The sequence below is a fragment of the Venturia canescens genome, chromosome 2 (genome assembly GCF_019457755.1).
Source record: "Venturia canescens isolate UGA chromosome 2, ASM1945775v1, whole genome shotgun sequence".
NCBI lineage: Eukaryota > Metazoa > Arthropoda > Insecta > Hymenoptera > Ichneumonidae > Venturia > Venturia canescens.
In genome coordinates, this window is record NC_057422.1 from 11,742,240 (window position 1) to 11,764,972 (window position 22,733).

Sequence of the window (22,733 nt, forward strand, 5' to 3'; positions counted from 1 at the left end):
ATTCTTATCAGCTCGACATAGCCCAGAACTTCCTCTATTTTTCGCATACAAGTAGGCATCTTTACGAATTTCCAATAGCTTAGGAATCATGCACTGTGGAATAGTAAAAAATAAGGTACATTGAAAAATACCAGCGTGAATTAGCTATTATTTTCGGAAAATTTTATTATTCAATGCCTTTCGTGTTGAAACAGTTTTCGTTAACTCCCTCTAACCTCATAGATGTGATTGTATATGAATGACTGTCTTACCAGTGCTCCAGTAACGAAACAACACAAGTTCGTAATGCAGGCACCACAGATCGAAAGGATTATGACTTCGTACATAATTGCAGTGAATTTTAATCGAAAGTAGTAAGAAAGTAAATTGTGGTAGAAATTTTGACAGCTTTGTTTTGTCAAGGAGATCCCTCGTGCCAAGTTTTCAAATTTCGCCACCAATCGTCGCGGTACTATCTTTTTTTTTTGCTCGTCGAAGCCGGAGGTTGATGCTCGAGATATTTTTCCTCAAACGGAATTTATTATGACGGTAGTTTCCTAGCACCTTGCTAACGATCATCGTTCAAGGTGATTTCGTTTTCGACATGCAAATATTTACTTAAAAATCATGGTGTTGGTGCTGGAGCTCGTGGGCGTAGGTGTTCTCGGTGCTTGTCTCTCTGTTTTACTTTGCATAATTGCCGGAGGCACGGTAAGTGTACGTACGATGCAGAAAAGTTGGAAAATGGATGAGGAGGTTTTTTCAAAACAAACTTTTCTGTCGTCAAACAGCCCCGAGGAGTCCTAAGAGTCGCTGACTCCGAAGCAAACTCGACGGAGTCTCGAATAAGCCAGTGCCTTGGAAAACGATCAGAAGCAAATCGATGTACGAGCATGACCAAGAATTTGATAGAAAATGGCAACAGCGCTATCAGAAAACTCCGACCCAGCGGGCAGAAGGAGTTGGAGCACAAAAGCGATATTTCGGTGGAAAGTTTGTACCTCGACAATAAAATGACAGCTGTCAACACGGAGAATGACGCCGCAGAAAATCCTCTTTCAATTGAGAACCCGGAAGGGTCTACGGACGCAGGGACGAAACTTTGCAATTATTGCAGGACTTACAAAGCTGCGAAGGATGTAAAAAATTTGCTGGGGACTAAAATATTCACGAAAAAAAGTGAAAACGGAATGAAGAGCGCACGAATCCCTGTCAAATACTACGAAGAATCCAAGAAAATAAACAATCACGAGTGGAGAAAAGTACGAACGAAAAAACGAAAATTTCTTCTGCCGCAAACTTTCGTAATTGATAGTAAAGTCAAAAATAACAAGGACATTCATGCATTTCCGGACGACTTTTACGAAAGAATCATTTGCAGACACTGTTACCTGGAAGCATTGAAAATAAAGGCCAATAAAGTTGGGAAAAACAGTACAGATTTATAAAATTCAAAGTGTTAATATTTTGTAAACAATTTTCATTCCGCTGCAACGAAACCGTTTGAAAATGAAGCTGCAAATCTATTCTACTGTTCTTGAGATTCTTTATTCTCGACCGGATCTTTATCGACGACAACTTGAACTCTTTGGTCCTCGGGAGATATTTTGTGGGTCATGGTCCCTTTGGCTCTTCGACTTTGGTGAAATTCACGATTGTCGTCAAGGACTTGAACGATTTTTTGTACCGTCGAAACTTCCATTACGATCGTTGATTTCGCATCGGACGAAGGCGACGGATTTGCTAATTTGATATTCTCGGTGGACGTCAATTTTTCCAGGGTTTTTACCCCTCCGACATTCATCTTCATTAATATGTCTTGAGGCTCGGTTTTTATAGGGCTGCTTAAAAGAAAATTAAATAAAATGACGTATTCAACGAATGAACGCGTCAGTATGATTAGATAAGAAAAAACCTCAGCGATTCGTCCTTTTTCTCTTTGTTGCACGAGTTATAATTCGTGCTCTTGGTATCGAATTTATCACGTTTTTTCCCAACCGATTTGGGGCATCCAAGCTTCTCGTTCGGGGAATGTTTTCCATCGATTTTCAAATTTCTATTTTCAAAGCTCTTGGTTTTTTTCACTTTCAGTTTTGAATTTCGATCACCGTGGGTGGGACAGTTTCGTCGGTGTCTTCTGTACTGCCACCTAAAATCGCGACAATTTTTTCATTTCCATTGACAAATAGTCTCGAGTGGAAAGAGGTTGAAGGAGGAGAGGCTCGGTGCAAATATTCGATTACCACAAAGCACAAGTCGTCATTGTGGAACTGAACATGAAAACACAGTTGAGAACAGTCAGCATCAGCAGGGGTTCCAGCATCTTGAGAAATTTGTTTTTATTAGCTTTTACGATGATAACGAAAGCCCATTATAATTTTATTCGTCACTTTGACGTTACAGTCCGAATTCGTATAACCCAAAAATCCGACGAAAAACGTTTCACTTTTGTCATCCAGCCAACTACGATTGCCTTTGGTTTTTTGTGCAAACAGTCAACGTGTGCGTGCATGGCGGCTACGCACGTGTGTACGGGCATGAGAAGTTGCGCTCTGATGACGTGATAGATAACCAAATTAATCGTAAAACTTGAAACACTATTAATTCATCGGATATTCAATGATGATTACAAGATTGCGGTGAACCAAGCACGCGCTCGAGATCGTTTATGAGATGTTGGGAATGTTAAGCTTGGGTGTTTGCATCGCCTGCATCTCGTGTTTGTGCTGCCTCTGCACCGCTACAGTGGTAAGCGAGTTTATTTAAGGGGCACCAAGGAATGCAGCATTTAAAATCGCGATCGACTGAATCATTGAGCTCATTAATTCCAGATCGCCATTCCGGACTTGATAGACTTGCGGAGAGTTTCGAAACTCCATGGAAAGCGAGAGCAGCAGAGCGAAGCGAAAGGTGCTAGCGAGCATGCTTTCTGCCCTGCGAAAAAAGTCGGAGTCGTTTTCAGCAGAGAAGGGAGCGAAGGGTTCGAGAGCGAAACGTGTCGCTGTGCAACGACCTGGGATTTGCTTCCGATAGTGAAAAGCCCCAACTGCGATTGCGGCAATGTCACGAGAAGGAGAAACTACTGCAAATGTCCTTCGTTTTCCGAGCTGGTTACCATCCCAGCGAGTTGTCCGGTGAAGCTTCACCCCCGAATCGCATTGAAATAATGTCACGTTTCGTTGTAACGTTTGTTTTTCAATAACACTCATTCCGCAAGAGATCGGTGGTCCTTAAAAAATTAGACTCTTCGCACGTGATGCCCAAATTCAATCGGAAGCGAGAGCGAGCAACAGGATTCTCGGACGTGACGAAAAAATCCTGCGCGGATTCTCCCAAAGGGAAATACGAATTTGGAATCATTTTCAAGCTTCGCTCACGCTGACTGAACAATCGTCGATATAGAAATCGCCGAGCCACCGCGACAGTAAATCCGGAACGGTGATCGATTTGTCTAATAAATTGGCACTTCAATGCTGACCCAGAGCCGGAAATCCGCGGTACAAAATGGTGTTACGCACTGCGTACCGAGTCGTTAGCAAAAATAGCTTTTCACATTCGACGACAGGTCTTGGTGAGTTGGAATGGTTGTTGGGACTGGCGAACCGTCACGGCGGAGTGTTCGATCGAACCAGGGGACGAAGAAAAGTTAGCACCCCTTAAATGTATATATTTATACATTGGAGGACACGCAACGGGCCCTTTGCACCGCGGGTGGTCAGGCTCGTAAACACCGAACCTAATAAGCACAATAGCGAACTATAATAATAAAAATAATCATGATAATAACGCCTCAATGACATTATTATCCACTGGGAAGGGTCTTTTCCGGTCTGTGTGATGCATCTGTGTGATGCAACGAGATATCATCGAACGGATAGGTGACTCGGCTTTGGTTTCGTTTATTTGGGATGTGGTCGAACGACCATTGTTCAAATCGCGTACCTCCTCAGCGTCTATTTTACGTATGATTTGTGAGAATGGATGACGATCGGAACGAGGCCAAAGGGCGAGCCGCGATCTCGGACACAGAACCCCATTGCCACCTATGGCGCCGATTTATTCTCCCGAAACGCCTTTCCGCGATCAAATGAAATTATTAATGACACGTGAACTCCGGGGATCGGTTCATTTTCATAGACTCTGGTACTCGTTGGAATGGGTGAGCAGCCCTTTGCGAAGGGATGCGATTGACGTGTGGCGGAAGATGTGGCAAAATTATTCCAAGATTTCAACGAAAACGGCAGTTTTGATTTTGCATGTCATTTTGGCTAGAAAAAATGGAGGAAAACGATTCTGAGAATAACGTTTTTAATGATTTGCTCTTTTCTTGTATCAAATTAATATAATAAGCCGGATAAATTTATACGTGGGCAGGTGACACGTGATCTTTCGATTAAATTAATAACTTCGTGAAAATTGAGGGCCCATAAAAGTCGGCGAGGATCATTCTGACGAGGAACCAATGGGGACTCGAAATAAAGAGAATTTCTTTGCAAAGGTGCTCGAATTTTGATTTCAGGATAACAGGAATAGAGCTGGGAATAAGAAGACTCAACGAAAGGGAAAGAAAATGGGAATAGATCGAGGAGATTGGGACACGAAGTATTTCTTACCCCGGATTAGATTCTGGTCGTGCGTGTGACTCTGTCTCGTAACAAAGAATAAGGAGACTGGCCGCTCACAGCACGAATACTTCGTAGCCCATATTTGAGGCATTATGTGAAGCTCGAGGTATCCAACTGCGAATCCGTCGACACTGCTCGTGTGGCGAACTTAACGGATTTGGATCGTTCAATTTGAATAACTTTCTCATGGGATCCCGCTACGAAAGAGCCATGACTCCGAGGAATCGAAATTTTCCCAGCAAAAAGGAAATCATCTAATTTTTGAGGAAATTTTTATTCTTTTTTCGAGATTCAGTATAATTTTTTTTTATCATTTTAAAGTTCCTATTGATGCACTCGAGATATTTTCGGTAAAAAATTTCATAAAAAATCTTCCGTCTACGTTTCTCGTAAGTGTTGTCTCATGGGGTTAAATTTTCTCACGAGACATTAACGAAAGCTTGAATACAGGAATGAGGAATAGTGCCGCACACGTAGCAGCACATACGATCAATTATCACGGTCACGTTTGACTAAACGAGATAAATGAGTTCAACAAATGCGAAGGAGTTTCGAAGTTGGTTTATTTTTTTTGAAAAATCTCGTGGACACATTTGGAGAATTTGAAGAATGGAGAAGAAGGTATGGTGCGAGGTGTATCGCGGTCACTTGTCGTTCCTATTGTATGTGAAATCGACCGCAACAACGAGAACGCGAGAAGAAATAGACGAAGGAAAAGAAAGGGAAGTATGAGGGCGGAAAAGCCACAGAATGACGCTCTTTTAAGGTGGAAAACCACAAAAAAACGAGAAAGAAAGAGATCGAAGTGGGGATGAAAAAAATGTCGAAGCATTTTTTTCCCTCCTACTGTTCAATCACACATGTCACACGCTATTTACCGCATATCGAGAGCGAGTATCTTCACATTTCCTAATTTATTGACGCCGCATTGTAATGCCTCCCTCTTCGTATAATATTTTTCATATACAATAGCCGAAGAGTATGCGAATGCAGACCGCACACAACGATCCACGACTCGAGAAGCATCGCATTTTATGAACTCCCACGCCATTCGTTATTATGAACTGCTTCGCCTTTTTTTACTTTCTTTTTATCATTCTCCTTGCCTCCCGTGACAATGAGATCAACTCCTCGCACTCCACACAGTCCTGGTTTCCTTTTATCTGTTGTTCCGAGTGACAAAACCTTTGCAATGGGCTACAAAGTATGAAAAATCGGTGTTCAACTCGAACGTAAATTTTCGTTTTCATTAACGCAATAAGTTAGGCAAGTCCTTCGAAGCGATTGAAAGTCAATCGACCGACAAATTTCACTGACAAACATGCTGGACAACATTCCACGATCGACTGAAAAATCGAGAGTGTTTTTTGCATTTTCGAAAATATTATTTCAAACATCTTTTTCCGGTTGGCCTTTGAGTCAATGGTTTATAGAGAATGACTCGACGAAAATGTGCTCGTTGAAAGTGCGAATGTATCTGCGCCTTTGGAAAGTGACATTACACGATAATAACGACGCGAGTGAATGAAATTATGAATGAACTCGAAATCCTCGGTAGTGAGGAGCGCTCACTTCTGATAATACGCCGTGAAACTCAAAGTGGGTGTCGCCTTTGAGTATCGAAAATTTTCGTCGAAGAGTGACTGGTGACAAAACTCGATACGTCTCTCGAGAGCGTAGGCCCGAGAGGCCAGGTAATGGGGAAGCTCCATCAATCGTTGAAGCCTCGTAACAATGATCTTTTTCTCGACTCCCGCAATAACCCTCGGACTGGCGATATTTAAACGTAGCTTTTCATTGAGCGGTCGAGACACGATGCGGGGAAGAGAGAAATAGCGGGAAAGTAAGTGGGAGGGTCAAGAGAGATTTCATTGAGGTTCGTGGCCCGTTGCGAAGCAATTTTCCAATGTATCAATGGCCGATTCTAACGTTTCGGAATTCTAAGCGTTTCGAGAATCGTTGAAAAATGAATGAACACGCAGACTCTCTTGAAACGTACATTTTAAGTGAGTGTACAATCACTTTCAGAAGCTTCGCTTCACCCACATTTTTTTCAACTCGAAATACGGTGGTAAGAGCAGCCGAATTCTTTTGGTTCACTCGAAAGATTATTCTTCGTCGAAAATTCAGTTTATTTTTTCAGCTCATAATTCATCGTTTACATAAACATTATCTATTAATTCATTGTTGATATGCGTTTCGTAATTCAATGAATTACGTCGTAGTAAGCCAATTTAGCGAAGCTTTCATAAATGTTATGGAAAACAAGCTCTCAGCCAATGCCGTTCCACTGTCCGGGCAGTGCAGCTATTTTTTGCAGATCAATCCGCACAAATTGGACCACCACAACAATCGGGCCACGGTTTCGTGCTATCGGGCTTTTTGTAATCAATAGTAGTCCGACTCTTTCCGCAGTGGAACGATGGACAAGTGAAAAAAACTTCACTGCCTAACGATCACAGGAGATGGCGTTGTGCATTCGAAAATAAAATTGATGGAATAATTATTTAGACAGGCATCGATTGGTTTATGAAGAATCAGTTTTCAGAACATTCTCGTGGCTCATCCAAGTAAGCTGATTGTGTCACCGGGATGACACTTTATGTTACCACATCCGCAATGGGGCGAGTGGATTTTTCATGAAATTATCGGTCGATTGACATACGATGAATAAATAATCAACGAAAAATGTACATATTATTCTATTGAGCGAAACAAACATATTTTTATATGCGATGAGGATAATTCGGATTTTTCCAGAAAAACGTCAAAACGAATGTGATAAAAAATATTTTCTTCTCGTGGTTTTATTACGTTGCAAGCAACTTCGAATATTTATATGATCAGAAATTCTTCCAATACGAAAAAGCATAAACGACGCGATTACTTCACTTTTTCTTTTTCTTCTTTTTCTTTGGTTTCTCTGCTTTCTTAGCCGTTTTGATTACCTCGACCGGGGGGACGCTCGATTCAACCGGAAGCGGAGCTGGTGGCTTTGGGGTTTCAGGTTTACGGACGACGAGAGGTCGCTGGGAAGCTGGCCGGGGTGTCGGTGGCTTCGGTGTTCTCAGCTCCAACTCAATATTCCGCTTTCTCTGTCCCGGCGGAGCGCTCTTTTTGTTTATGCGCAACAAATATATGTTTTGATTGCCGTCCGTTATATGATCGCTGTGGACTTCTTGAGAGTGTGACGGATCGGCCAGCGAGGGATGGACCGTGATCGTCCTTTGCTGATCATTTGGGTCTTTTCCTCTTTTGGCACCTGCCAGCTGCAGGGAAATTTTGGTGCTTGGTTAATAATTTGAAAAGCTGATAAACCTTTCGAACGAAATCATCGCGATCCCGCTATAATTTCGTGAGTCAACGAACACCCTGTAGCCACTGCATTTTAACTACGAACTGTGAGGGCCAGTCGTTAAAAATAACGATCCCGTACAATGTTAGGGATGCTGCGATCGGAACTTGACCCAAAGTTCATGAATTTTCATGACAAACTTTATCCCTAACAATGTGTTGGATCGTGGTGTGAAAAACAGTGAATCTATGGGAAAATACTTGATAAGCGAAGGCTTCAGGCTTGTAATTAGTGTCGTCCTTGCCGACGAGGGTTCTCGAGCGAATTCTGAATAGGATTTGATTGTTGTCACCGGCATTGACGATTTTCGGTCCCTGATTATTGGAGGGTCTACGAATTTCCGGGATTGCACAATCGCACGGAGGGTCCCACTCTCCGCCTTTTCGCTTCGATAATCTGTTCTTGTCCTTCTCGACTCGAATGATCAATTGATTGCCGATCATTTCGGCACCGATTTCTTGATAATATTTGGGCGAGTCGGCGAGTTCCTTTTCCGACGATGTCGCCGGGCCTTGGGATCGGACAGGCAAACTTGGAAGCTGCATTGGCCTGCATCCGCAGGCCTCTTTTTTTAAATTGATCAATTATATTCACCGTTCAATTGGAAAATAACTCATAGAATAATTAAAGAGCTTGTCGCATAGTCATGAATGTGGAATTGCACTTACTTTGGGCTTGACCGCTTTTTTCCATCGGGATGATTGCCAATTACACTCTGTCGATTTAAATAACCAAAAAATCTGAAACCACCGGCGGGGAAGAAGCTCTGATGAAGAAGAAACAGTTTGCTCGAACTCTAATGTTTATCGAACTGAATCGAAAGTGTCAAATCCGCGCGCGGCGCAGAAATGATCGTCGATCAACTTCACACGAATTCGCCATAACCCCAAACAACATTTCGGCCTCAAAACTCACGTGAAAATTCTCAGTTCAAGCAATAACCTCAATGACAGAATAAAAATGATTATCGCCACTCGCAGATGTGGTTGTACACTGAAAAACGTTAAATCAGAAGGTGAAAGATCAGGAAACAGGCAGAATTACTTCGATCAAGATCCCGTCAGATTCGAGCAGTATGATTCGCCACTCAAAGATCCGCCGATTCGAGTATGTTGTTGTTGCGGAGAGCAGAAAACGCCGGACACATGTGACACCAGCGATCGGGAAAAATCAACGGAACGAATCCCACAGAAACGGCGAGAAAAAAATGTTTCGGAGATGAAAAAGTCGAAATTACCCTACAAAGAGATCGAAGCGATAATAAACAACAATCGAGTGGTGTTGAGAATCCAAAAAATAGCAGTCCAAGATGAGTGGGACCCGCCCTGCGACTGCAATGACGAAAGTTTCAACGCGAATAAAGATTCGTTGGATGGCGATAGCAGGAGCGAGAATTCGTTGGCTTCCGCTTCTTACGGAGACGACGTTGTCTTCAGAAAGGTGGAAGACGATGCAAAACCGTCATCGGTTCTTCAAGAAAGTTTCCTCGAACCAGGAGGAACGCCCCGACGTACGATCACCGTTGTTTCCCATCCCAACGAGGAAAAACCACCGGCGATTCCTTCTATCAGCAACGATAATGACAAGAGGGACAGGAAGGAGAAAAAAGATAGAGCAGAACAACCGAAGGTTCTCGCGCGACCCATCGAACTCGAGGAAAATCCTAATTTGTTCATACTCAAAATAAGGAAGAAAAGCGACAGTTCCGAGGGCAGGGAAAATATCGATCTAGAATTTCGCACCCCTCGGCCATGGTTACCGAAACCGAAAATCATTCGGAGACCTAAATCACGAGCAGTCGTTAAACAGCCGGTTCCAATACCAGAAGAAAAAATCGAAGTCCCGGACAACGTTCGAGTTCTGAAAAGGGCGTCGAAGGGCAAGCAAGGGAAGCGGAAAAAAGGAGGAAAGAAAGGAGGGAAGAAAAAGAAAAAATGAAATGGATTAATCTGTCGAAAGATTAAACGAAGAAAACTATTATTTTCAGAAGAATACGAGAAAAATACGCGTCTCAATGAAAATGAGGAGGAAGAATCAATGAAAAAAAATTCTCAATATACGGATAGAGATTAATCGAAAAGAGCATTGAACGTGGAAACTTATTAACAGTTTTCCCATCAGAGTGTCTTCATTACCACATTTTATTCTTCCTCGATTCAGCCATCTAAGAGCTCCATTACATATTTAATTGTTTTTTTTTTTTTTTTTTTCATAGATGAATTCGAAATTGAGATCAACGTGAGTTATTGAAAAAACGTCGGTTCCTTTCTGCTCACTGATCATTGGGAATCAGGTCAATCCAGCTCACCCCCGAGATCCTCGTGGTGCAAAATGGAAAATGAATTTCAGCTCATTGTGAGAAAATCTATAGCGAATTGGACTATTAATCGTTTACGAAGTGCGTGCGAAGTGTTCGTTTTTCTGAAGAAAGAAAAAGAATAAAAGGTTCGTGAAAACTGTGAAAAATCAATCGAAGCTACTGCAAGATTGGAGAAAATCAAAGTGGCGATGTTCCTTCTCGACAACAGGTGTGTTACGCGCCTCTCAGTTGGGCGTGGCAATGGACTCTCGGCAAATGCTTTTCGCACTTCCCTCGGGCACCCTCCTACTAAGCAGAGTGCGATGAACCGCTCTCGAGTGATCCTTGAAAAAACTTTTACAAGAATTTCCGTGAAAATATCTTCCTCGAGAAAATTCCGTAAATTTCGTTGTAAAAAATGCATTCCCATTTAGTGCGAGCAACAAATTTATGTCTGACATTGTTTCTTGGTCTTCATTTCCGCTGATCGAAGCAGCCCCGTAATCATGAATTCGGAACTCTTTTTAAAACAGTAAACAAAAGTGCGTCAACCACCATTCGGCGCCCACTCATTCGATCGACACTAATTACTGAACCAGTCGATATTCGGTTGAAACGATCAATTCGAATCCCTTTTTTTCATCCAAAAATATTTCCCGGCCTCCAATGAACTGACCAACATTTTTTAAAAGCAGGTAAATCAAGTGCTCCGAGACGACAGTTAGTGAAAAATGATTATATTATTGCAGTACCGTAAACGATCGACTCGTCATACTCGGAGCACAAAAGCTCACGACCAGAAAAAAACCAAGATTTTTCACTCGTACTTTCCTACTAACGACACAGAGCTCCACCTCTTTCGTGAGAAAAAATTGTCTCCTCTCGCTCCTGGTGCACCCAAAATGCAGACATTGTGAACTCGATGTAGCTCTGCGCAAATGCGGGACATTAAATATAGACTGTAAAGCCACATTCCTCTTTGGGTGGGAGTCTAAAAAAGAAAGAATGAAATTTATCAAGTAACAGAGTGTTTGCTCTTTCGAGATCGTTCTCACGAGCTTACAGGAGATTTCTTAGACGTGCATAGCCACAGATCTTGACACTCGGTAAATAAAGTGCCATCTCCCGTCTGATATTGCGTGCCAGGCCATGTGAACTGCGCCCTTCTGAGTGCTAACGGTCAATACGTTAAATCTGTACACATGCATGCACGCATTGCTCCGGAGGATTGCGAGTCAGGTGCTCTTCTCAATGGACCGAGCCTCTTTCGTTTCATTCATTCTCCTTCTCAGTCACCCGCCCACTACGAGCCCATTTTTGAGGCAAGAATGAAACGGGCCTGCGAGAATGTCACAATGAGCATAAAGAAAGTCGAGGGAAAAAAACTATTCTACAGCAAAGTGCACGATTTATAAGTGCATGACGAAAAGAGGAACTTTGTTGCTCTAGAGTCAAAGCGAGTGTATTGTGAGCCGACGAATCGACGTATTATTATTACGAATCATGATTTCTTCTTTGAATTGTTATCATTTTAGTTTAATTCTCTAAAGCCTTCTTCACGAATCAGAGCTTCGACTATTTTTATGGAATGTGAAAAAAAAACGAGGAAAGCCTTGAAATTCAATGATTTTCACTGATTTTTTATGAGATCAAACTAAATTTCAAAAGTTATAATATCGAAAATTGGGTACAATAAGAAAAAAAATATAAACAAATTTTGCTCCAATAAGTTTATATTTTGACGAAAAAAATTGGTATTATTTAAATGGCTTGACATTCGCACCTACCTAAAAACTCCGCAGTTCCAGACCGTCCATAATTCTCGATATGGGTCGTCCGAGCGATCTCCAATGACTGTAAACCTGCTGAAAGACACCAAGAGAGAAAGATGGGAATGCCTGTTCGAAGAAAAACTAACAGGCATGTGACGTCACTCGATTCAATCCACCGTTTTGTCTAGCTGCGTTTATCAAAAGACGTCACTGCGAGCAGAAGGCAACGCTTCAGACACGCGAGCAACAATTTCCACGTGTAACGACATAAATTCAAACATATTCGAAAACAAAAAAACATTTGCAAATAAGAAAATTGTAATGCGAGTGGCTGAAAAAATGAATCGCATTTGGTTATTTCCTCAGAGCCACTTTCGTGGCTAGAAAAATCAGCTAAAATTCATCAAACAGTAAAACTACGACTGAGAAAATAATTGAATGAAACAAACGAATTATTCTAAATTCCATAAATTGAAATACATTTTTATCCTGTAAAGTTCTCTGAAACCTTGTCACGTTATTTCACGATCTTTTTCAATTTATGTTGCTAATGGAATAACTGGAATTAATTATTGTTCTGGATACTAGAGAATCAATTAAATCATTGAAAACGTTCATGCTCTCTCGGACTCATGAGTCGGATTTATACCATTCGTTCTATCTTGAACGATTGGTAAGCTTCACAAAGTCACTCGGGCTCGATGCACTCGAAAAAGTAGCAGACCAATGATCTGCTAGATTCATTATTTTACTGAAAATTGGAAAATGAATAAAATCACGTTGAAAATTTCATGTAACATGTGCCACGGTTTCAATTTTTGTTACACGACAAACGTCTTGACACATTTGTAGCGTTACTTCAGAATGGAAAAACGATTTTTTCGACTGATGAAGATTTGGAACGAAGTGCACTCGCAGTGGTTGAAAAATGACGATGTAAATGAAATGAAACTTTCGCCAATTTTGCTTGAAATTATCTTGATTTTTTTCTTTTGCTTGAATTTTTGGAATTTTGAAATTTGCTTGAAATCAATTGGGATGCTTTTGAGGCCAATCCCTCTAATTTTTTTCATGCAATATAAGATTCTACACTAAGAAAAAAAAATCGTTGTAACTAAATCTCTTTAGTTATTGATATTTTTGTTGCTTGATCGAACTAGCATCTGCTTGCGATAAATAAGGAATAATTCATTTATCCGAATCACTAAATGTTTGCTTACGTAAATTAACTAAACGAGAGAAACCAAACCTTTTGTTCGAAGAACTCGAGACTGTTTATTTCTACTTATTATCTTGAAAATCCTGATTTGATCCTGAAAATGCATGACTAATTCGATTAACAGTACATTCAGGCTGGATAATAGGATCCTTTTTTATACTAAATATATATTTTATCACTTGCATTTTATGCTTAGATGACGATTGTAGATTTTCGGTTGACAGAGACTCAACCTTAATCAATAATAATTTCCGTTACGAGTACAAACGTAGTAGTTTGCTCTACATAACTGAATTTTTATTCTTCAGTGAAATTTCTTATTTATACCCTCTATTTTTTGTTCGAATGGTATAACATTTTGTTAATTCAACCGAAGGTTTTCTTACCACAACACAGTCTATGGACATTCAATATACAATTATTTTCGTAGCGATCCAAATTGCTATCTATTTGAGCCATTATCTAAATATTTTGTAAAATTTAATAAATATTTCGTCGTGCGTATGGGACTAAATATTTCAGTTAAATTGAACATTTTTTAAATGTTTCAAACAAATTTTTTTTCACATTGTGATTGTCAAATATTACAGGCAATTTTGGCATTCGAAAATTTTTTCAACAATGTTCTCCATATTCCTGTATTTTTTATCATTTGATGCACGATGAGTATAGACATGATGAATTGATGTCTCAAAAACTGATAAATTGCTAATGTATCTAGGCTGACTAAACAGCAGTTTCTCGGTCTGCGTTTTTCATCTCGTGCCTGTTTTCTGGCGTCAGTGTAATTCTTTACAGGTTTTTTGTACTTTTGTATAATGTACGTGACAAATGATCTGTCGAATGATAAAATTGATCAACTTATACTATTTGACGTTTTATATTTGACCGTAAGTTTGATGTGTCAAGCGTAGACAAGAATTTTTTTATTGATTCGTTGTTTTTTTACATGAATGATTTTTTTCACTCTCTTGAATCGCAAACGTGTAAGAACAGTTTTTTTACGTACGATATCAATTGTCACGCACATGATGTTGTGCCAGGCGATTATTATTTGTTCGTTGCAAATGCGAGTCCAGCACGAAATCGTAGCGTTTATGCAATTACGTTATTATGTATAATTACACGCTCATTATGAAGAATATTATTTCATTAACAGAAGGCTTGGTCGGGCGCCCATTTTTTCCTCTAAACGAAATACAATTCACTTTGGTTAGTTGCCACTTTTCTTATTTTAATGAGATAATGAACCGCGTGGTTGCAAACTTCGAGCGAATCGTCGCCTCGTCAAATATCTCAGTACGAATGTAAAATTTCTTTGATTGGTTTATTTTCACGTAAAAAAAGACCAAACGAAAATTCGCTCCTTCGTTTCCTCGTATGATTCACAGGGAGTTCGCATCAATGTTTCGTCATGAGAAGGCAACTATTTAAGAGTGATAATTATTGGAATGTGTTACTGTCAAGACACATTTTTGAATTTCTTATTTTACCATTTACCAAAACGAGAACCGTATCCGGAAAATTTCGTATTTACAAAAATTCACGAAGCAACGCAGCAATTTTTCGTCAAAGCGAGTGAAATAGTCATTCGTCCAAATTCTTCGTGAGCGTCCTAACTCTGTGCATGACGATAAAAGTACAAAAAACTTGTCTTTTTTAAAGGCATTCATGAGTATTAAATCGGATTTCGACCAAATTGTTCAGTGAATGACAATGAGAAGCAGGAACATCGTCGGACTGAAATGCATAGCTCAGCAATTCTGATGCAACTTTTTAATAACTAATCGGTCAGTTTCTGAAATTTTTCGAACTACACCTGAACCAACTTTTTGTGTCAACATGAATTATAAAAAATTTCATAATCTATCGGTCGCCTCGATACGAGAATTCGGGAAATGAATTCGTCACGGCTGTTCTCATTGTTATGCTTGCGATAGAACTTCAACAGCTTTCAAAGAATTATCATACGATAGGAGCGATCAATCAGTTATTTGGAACACCTTGGAATAGATCATTCATTTTTCTTCCCTTTTATATTTGGACTTGTCAACGTATTATATTGATTTACTATGGCGACGATAATATTCGCTGATAAAGTAAGAATAAGCTAACGACGTCCGCATCCAATGATTTGTAGCCCATTTTTCTAGAGTTTGCGTTTTTCCTCTTTTTTTTTTTATCGTACCCGCAATACCGTATCGAACGACATATTCGTCGGGTATAAATGCTCGTCGAAGAAGCCTCCATCCTCAGAGTCAACTGCTCATTCACTCAATCGAGTCTTCGAAGCACCTGACGAATCAACTAAGTTGAGAAAAGCTTAAAAATGGCTTTCAGTCTCTATTCTCTCGTGTTCGTTGCTACCATTGCAGTCTTAGCCGAGGCACGAAACGCGGCTTATTGCAATTTGGCATCGTGTGACGGAAAACAACATACTTTGTGCCTGTTCTCGGTAAGTACGACGAATCTTCATACTAATTTCGAATTTACATGCGATTAATGATGTACATTCGTAACTTGAATTCCCTCAAATTTTCTCCTCCTTTGGAATGATTTTTGAGAAAATTGTTTCGTAGTCGAAGGCGTTGAGAGAGAAACCATTGAAAAAAATGTTTTTTGTTGGCCGCATCGGAAATTTATTCCTCCCCAAAAAGTTCATTGATATCGAGGAACTGAAAGAGTATTCTGCACCGTTTTTTCTAAGCTTTAGAACGGGCTTGTTGCATTTAAAATTCTCATTCAGACGAGTTTTCAGAGCAGATGAAAACTCATCGAATCCATTAAATGAATTTTCGTTGCGAAAGATCGTCAATTTTTATTTAAAATAATGCGTATCTGCATAATTACGAAGAACACTATCCTCTGTTCACGAAGGTTATAAAAGAATAATGATTTCTCGTTTACAGGCCGAAAACCCCAGTAAAACTTGCGGCAAGGTCCAAAACATGGGCGTTACAAAAGATCAGATCCGAGAGATTGTCGATGTTCATAACAAGTACAGAAAACTGGTGGCAAGCGGAGGCGAAAGACGCGGAGTTTCCGGTCCCCAGCCAGCGGGCAATATTGGACCCTTGGTAAGTAACTTTTATTCGATTCATGATCAAAAACCTTAAGGCACGCCTGAAAAAACCTTTCGATAAACGAACAAAAAATTTTACTCGTTTCTGTCACTTCATAGACTTGGTCCCCTGAGTTAGCCGTTATTGCTCAAGCCTGGGCCAATCAGTGTCAATTCGGACACGACGGTTGCAGAAATACTCGTAAGTTTTATACGTAATGCTAAGTAATGCTGTTTAAATAAATTTAACGTTAATTATGGATAAAACGATCAAATATACTTAAATTATTTCAATTTTAAACTTCGATAACTACAAAATCTTGAACTTTTTCTTGAGCGAATAGAAGCATTGTAACTCTGAATCATTGTTATTTTTTTAGCTGCCACTAAAGTTGGACAGAACGTTGCCATCTCGCAAGTTTACGGACAGGAACAGAAATCCCTTTCCCATATGATTTCCGGTTGGTACGATGAAGTTAAGAACTTCGACAGCAACTTGGTGCGATCTTACCAGTGAGTATGAGTTGCTTACCAGTGAGGACGAAGTGCAAATTCGACAGCTAGAACAGAAGCAGTTGAATATTTCAGCAAAAAAATCATGAAATTTTTCGTTGACGAGATAAACGTTTTTTGCATTGCTTGTAAATTCTTATAATGAGTAGAAAAAAAATGGAAAAATATGAAAAGCCCAAGAAACAATTTTCTTTCCCAACTCTTCTGGGCGTTCATGAAAATTTTAAAAGTGAATTCAATATTCTACAGAATAGCAGAAAGGGCAATGAGCTTCCTTTCTATTTTACCAGCGATTCAGAAATTCATTTCGTCATTTTTCATAATGCAGGAATCGTGGTGGACCAGTAGTTGGTCACTACACCCAAATGGTATGGGGCAAAACAACGCACGTAGGATGTGGTATCATCGACTACATGAACGACGGTCCCTGGGAATCGAGGTACCTCGTCTGCAACTACGGTCCTGCTGGAAATTTCATTGGACAACCCATATACTAGAAACCCCTGGCACCTCGAATCGAGTCTACGAAAGGCATAATTTATCAACAAACTGGCATTTACCGTTAAAGCGTCATTGTTTTTCTCTATTATTTTCCATTCATCGCTATTCGTATTATTTAACTCCGCATAATCACAATTGTTTGAATAAAGGATTTAGACATAATAAAATATAAACAAGCCATTTATTTCGGAGCAGGACGATTCGGCGCGACCGTTTTGGCGCGAGGCGTCTCAGCGCCAGCCGTTCGGGCACAAGGATGTCTCGTGCCGAAACGTGACGCACCCCATACATATATTTTATTGCCACACTTCTAGTTCCTCGAACAGACTGAAATATTCATTTTTTCAATCGAATATTCTCGACGTTTTGCAACATTCATTGAATTTGTATATTTCAGTGAAGCTACCATATGGAAATGGTTCATCTTTCATAACGATGAAGCATTCGTCGTTTAACGTAAATATCAGCTTTTCTCCAGCACAAGCAATCCAAAAGTAGTGACCACTTTGGCGAAGATAATCAGTAGGACAAACGCATTTGGGAAGAGGTTCAAACTGTTGAGTTTGACTTTACCAATCGATGAGAGAAACTGGCTCGAAAGCGTGCAGTCTATTGTGCTCGATCACTTCCATGAAAATAGAGTCATCAAACTCGTAGATTTTCGTGAACACGTGACATGTAAGCCGGAGCAGGTAAGGCCTGCTATAGAAAATGAGGTGTTTTGTGTACGTAAAAAAAGTGAAAATAAAGAAGAAGAAGCACAACCATTGTCGACGGTTATTTGGAGTCTGAAAATTTCTCCGCCTCGCACATCCGCGCAGGAGGACACGGCTTTTCTCTCGAAAATTGGATCACGCCATTGTGACCGGGTCATTCGACCCTCGTACGAACGCGGCAGAAAAACTTGCACTTCCGACTGCACTCGTTTTTACCGTTCCCGTCGAATATACCGTTTAGTACCATTTAGGCCGGCTGTTATTTATGACTTTTCGGGATGGGGGCTCCTCTCGACTCTCAGGCACGTTACCATCTCGTTATTGGGATCCGTAATATATAAATGTCTGCTCTAAAATATCCGACCCATTCACGATCTGACGAAAGGTAATCGCTCAAGTTCTGTAACTTATTACTCTCGATCATTAACAGCCAATGAACTGTTTATTTTTTCATTCACTTCGGAGGTAATGGAAATGAATCCCCTTCGCAATGGATTATCGTTAAAAACGAATTTTATCCACGATATAAAAAGGCAGAAACACTGTAGAAAGTAATCGTAGAGTGCGAATAAAATTGGAGTGCGGCTCAGAGTATTTCATCGAAGAAAACGATTGGAAAAATGGATAGTTGCAGAAAACAAGCTTGAAAATACTTGAAAACGGTCGAGGCCGCGTCGGAAGCCTAAAAATATTCAATGAAAGTGAAAAAAAGAAATATTTAATGTTGCCTGCAGCTATAGCAGAGGGCTGGGGGGTCGAAGAGGTCCCGGATGATTTGAGGCCCCACAGGAGTTGACTTTTCAAAGGTGAACGAAGATTCCTAACGATTGCATGCAATCGAGTATGAGAATGGATCGAGATGGGGAAACGAGGGTGTATCGAGAGGCGAATAAAAATGTAGCCTGGCCTCCTGAGGAAGAGAATCGAGGCGGAGGGAGGAAGGTTGACGGAAAACATTCTCTGCGGGTGGGCCTGTTACGATAAATGTTTGCCCACGTCATTGTTGCGCGTCTCTCGGCGTGACACACTCGATGTCACCATTTTTAAAAAGTGTTTAGGCTCTCTAATAGAGCTCGGCGGGAGAGGTAAACGAAGAAAAGAGGGAAAAAGAGGATCGAAGGAAGAAAAAGTATCGACGAGACGTGAAAGGTGGAGGAAAAAACGCATGGCTTTTGACTTCCTCAAGGCGTAAAAGAGACGGAAGAGAGACACCCAGACGTGTCTCATCTCATTCACGTCGAAAATGCCCACCGGGGGCTACTACCGGACAGTTAGGACCCGCGTCGCGACCAGCTTTGTCCTTTGATACTTGCGTACAGTTGCATACACAGATATACAGAGAAATTCATATATCGGACAGTCAGCGCGCGCCGGGAGTTCTTATAACTTCAACGATCCCTCTGCACCTTTCGGACATTTATACTCAACATTTTATATTTTATGTACCTGTAAATGTGTGCGTGTGTGAGCGCGCATTCATCATTTGTGTATCGCCAGAGGTGAAAATTTGTCAGAAATAGTGCGGATATTCGCGATCATTTGATGTGAATGTGACGAAAAGAGAAAAAATGAGGCGCCATTGTATGCAACGATGCGGGAGCCACGTAAACGATTGATGCTTTACACAATATTGGAGAAATATTGCGAAGCAGGTCGTACACAGTTCGGGAAGTTCGTATAATTCAGCACTTTCCGGAAGTAAACATTTCCTTTGGTTCACCATTTATTTTTGGAAAGCACAAGATCAGGGAAAATGTGGGTATTTGAATCAATTGTTTTTTTATTGATAGATCATTTTATCGGATATTTTATATAATTGATTCATTTCCGAAATTTGCTCTTTCGGTCTCTTGACATATTTCATTTTTTCTCCCGGAAGCATGGACAGTTCCATGGGCCCGAACGACAAGATTGTTTCGTTAAATCGAAGTTTTGATTGGCTATACGACGCCCCAGGCGAGCCGTAGCCGACGGTTCGTCAAGGACACCCCGAGACAACAAGTTGCCACGGTTTAGAGGTGCAGTAAATTTAACAACTGTGGATTTTATTGCGTTGTATTTACATTCGAAGCCAGAGTCATTAGGATTATTGTGGAGTGAGATAATAATGAAGCTTCGACGTGGGAAGCGGGGAACGGGTTGAAATCAAGCAATTAAGGTGTAAATGTCTTCCAGTATCGTTGATGAGGTTCGTGATTCATCCAGAAGTTGCGACTCAATGCACCAACTGAAAAATTCCATCAAAGATTCTCCGTAAAACTCACAATATTTGTAAACGTTTTTTTTCAATTCTATTTTTTCCAATCGATGTGATCGATCGATATGATCGCAATATACGAAAGCACCAAATGGTGGTAAACCGAGCGATGCAATTCGATCGACGAACCAACCAAAACCAGTATTTTGATAGCATTAACACGTGTATTTATATATACGTGATGGCGGTGAGAGAAGCGAGCGAAGCCTTGTCTCGCCTTGAGCGCCGCGCCACTATAGTGGTGAGGCTAACAGACTGTAATCCTTATGTAGGGGATGAAAAAAGGGCAAAAAATTAGGAGAGTGCCCGTGTAATCCGGGAGTAAGCGATCGTTTAGGATCGGGCTGAGTGAGTTGTGGCACAGACATTTCTCGTATTGCCACCGATTCTGAAGTGCCCTACGTATACAAATGGAAAGTGAGCGAAGGAAAGGCCCTGCTCTCGGGAGCTTTAACAGGGCAAATCGTTAAAGTTTGGCCCTTCTGACTGTCAAGGATGTTCCACGGACATAAAGAGTCGAAAATTTTTGTACTGGTAGCCATAACGATGACGTTAGTGGAAGAAGAGAAAAGGCAGGGGATGGCGGCGGGAGGGGGGCAGTTAGGGCAAACGGGAAGAATGGAAGAGGGTCGCTCAAGGAAAATAGTAACAAGTGAGCAAAGGGCAGAGAGAGAAGCAGAAAAAGAGACAAAGAGAGAAAGGTTTGCCTTCTCGCAAACTGTGCCTTGGGGTTAACTGTCATATATCTGTAGGACAGTAGGGGGGTGTCAGCGAGAACTCGAACCAATGTCCCAGCAGGGTTGCCAAGCATCTCCCTTTCACTGCCGTGAGCCAACAATGAGAGTGTGAGAATCTTCTTTTAATCCCGCTAACTTCTATATTACATACACACGCATAAATATTTTTATGTATAGATCCGACGTAACCGCGGGAGAGAATCAGAACTTGGAAAATTCATGGTGACGAAACAATTTCCGATCCGTGGCGATCCCCGCTGCTTACATGCAAAACGAAATGGCGTATATATGTGCGATTGAAAATCGAAAGATCGCAGCGGGACTCGATTACCGTCGCCGGGGATTTTATCTCGACAAACTTCGTTTTTATTCCGTCGTTTCGTGCTGATTGATGCCAGCGCTTCAGCAGCTCTGCATCTTTTCACTCGCCAGAACGTGGAGCGAAGCTCGCTATCCCGCACTTTTTTGTTCCGAGGGCATAAAAAATCACTGGAAATATCGACAACCTACGAGCGTTGTTGTAATTGGAGTTTCGAAAATACCGAGTCACAGCCATCTTTTCGACGGCTTTTCTCCACGAAAGCTCACTCTCAGCGTTGACGATTTTGTGGACGTGTAATTTTTTCAATTTTGTTCTCTCTACGTGCCGTGTCTCTTTCGCTATTCTTCGGTCATAGATACTTGATCTAATCATGGCTTTCGAAGCCATGTACCACATCGTTTTTTCATCATCATCGTCGAATCTCGAACTAGTATTTATAGACAACCAGAAACCCCTCGACAACTCCCTCAGGGCGGCCCATGGGACACCACAAAATCAACCATAACATTCATATGCAACCCCTGCGAACATTGCCCGAAAAGAAAGGAGGCTGATGTGTGGAGAGCAAAAAAACGGATAGGCCTCTGCGGTAACCAACCGTTCGACGAAGGGAAACTCGCACCCCTCAGCGTGCGTGTGTCGCGGCGTAATTGAAGAAGGGGATGAAATCGGAAAGCCACCCTTCAGTACATAAGCCCATATATGTGTATATATCAGCTCGTTTACTCGGGGGAGGGGGGTCGCTCGGTGTGACGCCATCTTAGATTTAATCGAGAGGAAAATGGAGGCTCCTTCCTCCCTCTGCCATGGCTGCGCATGTTATTTTGCGAATCGCTCGCTACATATTTATGTCGACTGCGTCACAAAATATATTATTTCCGTTCTAATAAATCGAAATAATATTCACAAATTGCTTGAGGAAATGCTACAGTTTTATTCAATTACGTATTTATGAGAAGTTTTCGGGGAAAGGGCGCTCTTGAAAATGCATTTTTCTTTTCGCAGCTGAGTGTTCGGAATAGACGACAGAATTTTTCAGATGTTTTGTGAAATTGTGAAATAATTTGCAGAAATCGTTGTTGGTGATTTTTCAATTGAGTTTCATGACAAAACTGTCTGATTTTTTGTTTCAAATAAACTTCATGATTGAAACAAATTTTTATTTGGCCAACGATATATGTTGTCTGTAACCAAAGGAAATTCGTTGATTTGAGAAAACTTCCGTTGATTCAACAGTGTTTTCGGTTTAGTGAGCAATGTTAATTCGAGTCCAAAAATTGAGTCATAGAACCAACAAATTTTTGTTAAATCAACAAATATTTTATTAAGCTCGCCACACCGTTTGTTCATCAGACAAAAATTTGTTGAATTAACGAA

The 22,733-nt window shown here is 40.9% G+C and overlaps 3 protein-coding genes and 1 long non-coding RNA gene across 4 annotated transcripts; 2 read left to right on the forward strand and 2 right to left on the reverse strand.

Annotated features, from left to right (window-relative positions):
- Positions 1 to 7,414: 7,414 nt before the first annotated feature.
- On the reverse strand, positions 7,415 to 8,971 carry LOC122406486 (uncharacterized). The gene is made up of 2 exons (XM_043411957.1): positions 8,628 to 8,971; positions 7,415 to 8,524 (listed from the first exon to the last, which is right to left on the reverse strand). The coding sequence occupies exons 1-2, from the start codon at positions 8,650 to 8,652 to the stop codon at positions 8,079 to 8,081; spliced, it is 471 nt and encodes a 156-aa protein (XP_043267892.1). The 5' UTR covers positions 8,653 to 8,971; the 3' UTR covers positions 7,415 to 8,078.
- LOC122407315 (uncharacterized) lies at positions 8,920 to 9,932 on the forward strand. The gene has a single exon (XM_043413444.1). The coding sequence runs from the start codon at positions 8,920 to 8,922 to the stop codon at positions 9,895 to 9,897; it is 978 nt and encodes a 325-aa protein (XP_043269379.1). The 3' UTR covers positions 9,898 to 9,932.
- Positions 9,933 to 10,981: 1,049 nt separating this feature from the next.
- Positions 10,982 to 12,132, reverse strand: LOC122406487 (uncharacterized). The gene is made up of 3 exons (XR_006259979.1): positions 12,046 to 12,132; positions 11,322 to 11,597; positions 10,982 to 11,249 (listed from the first exon to the last, which is right to left on the reverse strand). It is a non-coding gene; the product is annotated as an uncharacterized lncRNA (long non-coding RNA).
- Positions 12,133 to 15,493: 3,361 nt separating this feature from the next.
- LOC122406485 (venom allergen 3-like) lies at positions 15,494 to 17,497 on the forward strand. Its single transcript, XM_043411956.1, has 5 exons — positions 15,494 to 15,704; positions 16,159 to 16,326; positions 16,431 to 16,512; positions 16,691 to 16,823; positions 17,152 to 17,497. The coding sequence occupies exons 1-5, from the start codon at positions 15,579 to 15,581 to the stop codon at positions 17,318 to 17,320; spliced, it is 678 nt and encodes a 225-aa protein (XP_043267891.1). The 5' UTR covers positions 15,494 to 15,578; the 3' UTR covers positions 17,321 to 17,497.
- Positions 17,498 to 22,733: the final 5,236 nt, after the last annotated feature.

What these genes read in the sequence shown, in the direction of transcription:
- LOC122406486 (XM_043411957.1), bottom strand. Translation starts at nt 8,652, where the DNA reads ATGGAAAAAAGCGGTCAAGCCCAAA. An exon ending in AAAAAGCGGTCAAGCCCAAA is followed by an intron (nt 8,525 to 8,627) that starts GTAAGTGCAATT and finishes ATTTAAAAAAAG; the next exon opens with AGGCCTGCGGATGCAGGCCA.
- LOC122407315 (XM_043413444.1), top strand. Translation starts at nt 8,920, where the DNA reads ATGATTATCGCCACTCGCAGATGTGGTTGTACACTGAAAAACGTTAAA.
- LOC122406485 (XM_043411956.1), top strand. Translation starts at nt 15,579, where the DNA reads ATGGCTTTCAGTCTCTATTCTCTCGTGTTCGTTGCTACCATTGCAGTC. An exon ending in CGACGGTTGCAGAAATACTC is followed by an intron (nt 16,513 to 16,690) that starts GTAAGTTTTATA and finishes TTATTTTTTTAG; the next exon opens with CTGCCACTAAAGTTGGACAG. An exon ending in AACTTGGTGCGATCTTACCA is followed by an intron (nt 16,824 to 17,151) that starts GTGAGTATGAGT and finishes TTCATAATGCAG; the next exon opens with GAATCGTGGTGGACCAGTAG.